Raw genomic sequence first — 1,247 nt, forward strand, 5'->3', positions numbered from 1 at the left:
AAAGGGCCAGAGTCAGTTATATTCAGACATCAGTAGGTTATATAGAGTTTTGACTTTTTATACATTTGTTAAGGAGAGAAAATTCATATTTTAGTGCAGTGAGCTGTTTTGAAATGACATTTATGTAGAGATTGTTATGATGATGATAATCATGATATGCTTGTTCTTCATGATGTCTCCTAACTGGATTTAAAAGAGGGGAAATCTATATTCAAGGATTTCCATCAGTTCTGGATGGTGTCATAAACATAAAACAGCTGCTCTGATGTTTCTTCATTCATGTGGCTCTGCTGTGGTGAAAGTACAATCCTGCATTGTTTTAAATGTTGCAGCAGCAAGGAATTGTGGGACGGCATGTCTCCTTTCCTTTCCTTTCCTTTCCTCAGCTGAGAGACACCTCTCAAACTCAGGTTTACCAGTCAAAGACTGTAACTCCTGTAAGTATTACGTTGTGTGACAGAAGGGACTCTGTTGAATATAAATTGTTTGTTTGTGGTGTCAAATTGTGGGAGATACAACAGGTTAAAAAAAAAGGTCATTTCTGTTTTTCTCTGGTTGTTGATATGTGCTGCAGTCTGTGGGGCGATGGCGCTCCTGTTCCTCAAATTCTCTGAGTCACTGTGTGAAAGAAGAATCATTTGTCTACGTTCTGGGAGAAATTATGTGTGAAGATTTAAGTTTGTGGCCATGAGGACTAGTGTGTGGTACCAGGTGAGCCACTGAGGGGGTTCAAGTTTTTCAGTTTAACAACTTCTCCCACTCTGAACATCCATTCACCTCCATTCATTTCTATGGGAGAAATTGTCGACAAAATGTTGAATATTTCAGAAATGATCAGACATATCACTGAGATTGTCTGGAGTCTCCTCATCGAGCTTCACCTTTTCAAATTTGAATGGAGGTTCTATGACAAACGCTGCAGGACTACTTAGGTGCTCAAAAACAGAGCAGAAGAAATACCCATAAACAAAATGGCCGCCAAGAAAAACATAAAAGCAATCAATTAAGAGTGTTGTTTATAATTTACATTCCTAGAGGTAGGTGTTCATGTCCACAGAAATCACTCTTCACACAAGACTGTGATGTCATTACATGATCTCATCATGTACCTGTGTGTGTTTCTGCATGTTACCAGGTGATGACTGGGACCTCCCTTCCTGTCAACACGCTGGTGAAGGTTAAAGAGGGGCTGCTGAGACAGAGAGAACTGGAGATAGATAGGTACCACACACACACACACACACACA

At 40.0% G+C, this 1,247-nt stretch overlaps 1 protein-coding gene across 1 annotated transcript in view; it reads left to right on the top strand.

The window, feature by feature from the left end:
- The window catches only part of LOC111649042 (centrosomal protein of 85 kDa-like), a gene marked incomplete at its 5' end in the record, with an annotated part of 6,084 nt that overhangs the window by 1,990 nt on the left and 2,847 nt on the right, over positions 1–1,247 (top strand). The window contains one exon of the mRNA XM_023398780.2: positions 1,136–1,221. Coding sequence (XP_023254548.2) covers positions 1,136–1,221 — 86 coding nt within the window. The remainder of the gene's footprint in view (positions 1–1,135; positions 1,222–1,247) is intronic.

The sequence above is a fragment of the Seriola lalandi genome, unplaced genomic scaffold, assembly GCF_002814215.2.
Source record: "Seriola lalandi dorsalis isolate HSWRI2012SDOR001 ecotype SW California unplaced genomic scaffold, Sedor1 jcf7180002049886, whole genome shotgun sequence".
Taxonomy (NCBI): Eukaryota; Metazoa; Chordata; class Actinopteri; order Carangiformes; family Carangidae; genus Seriola; species Seriola lalandi.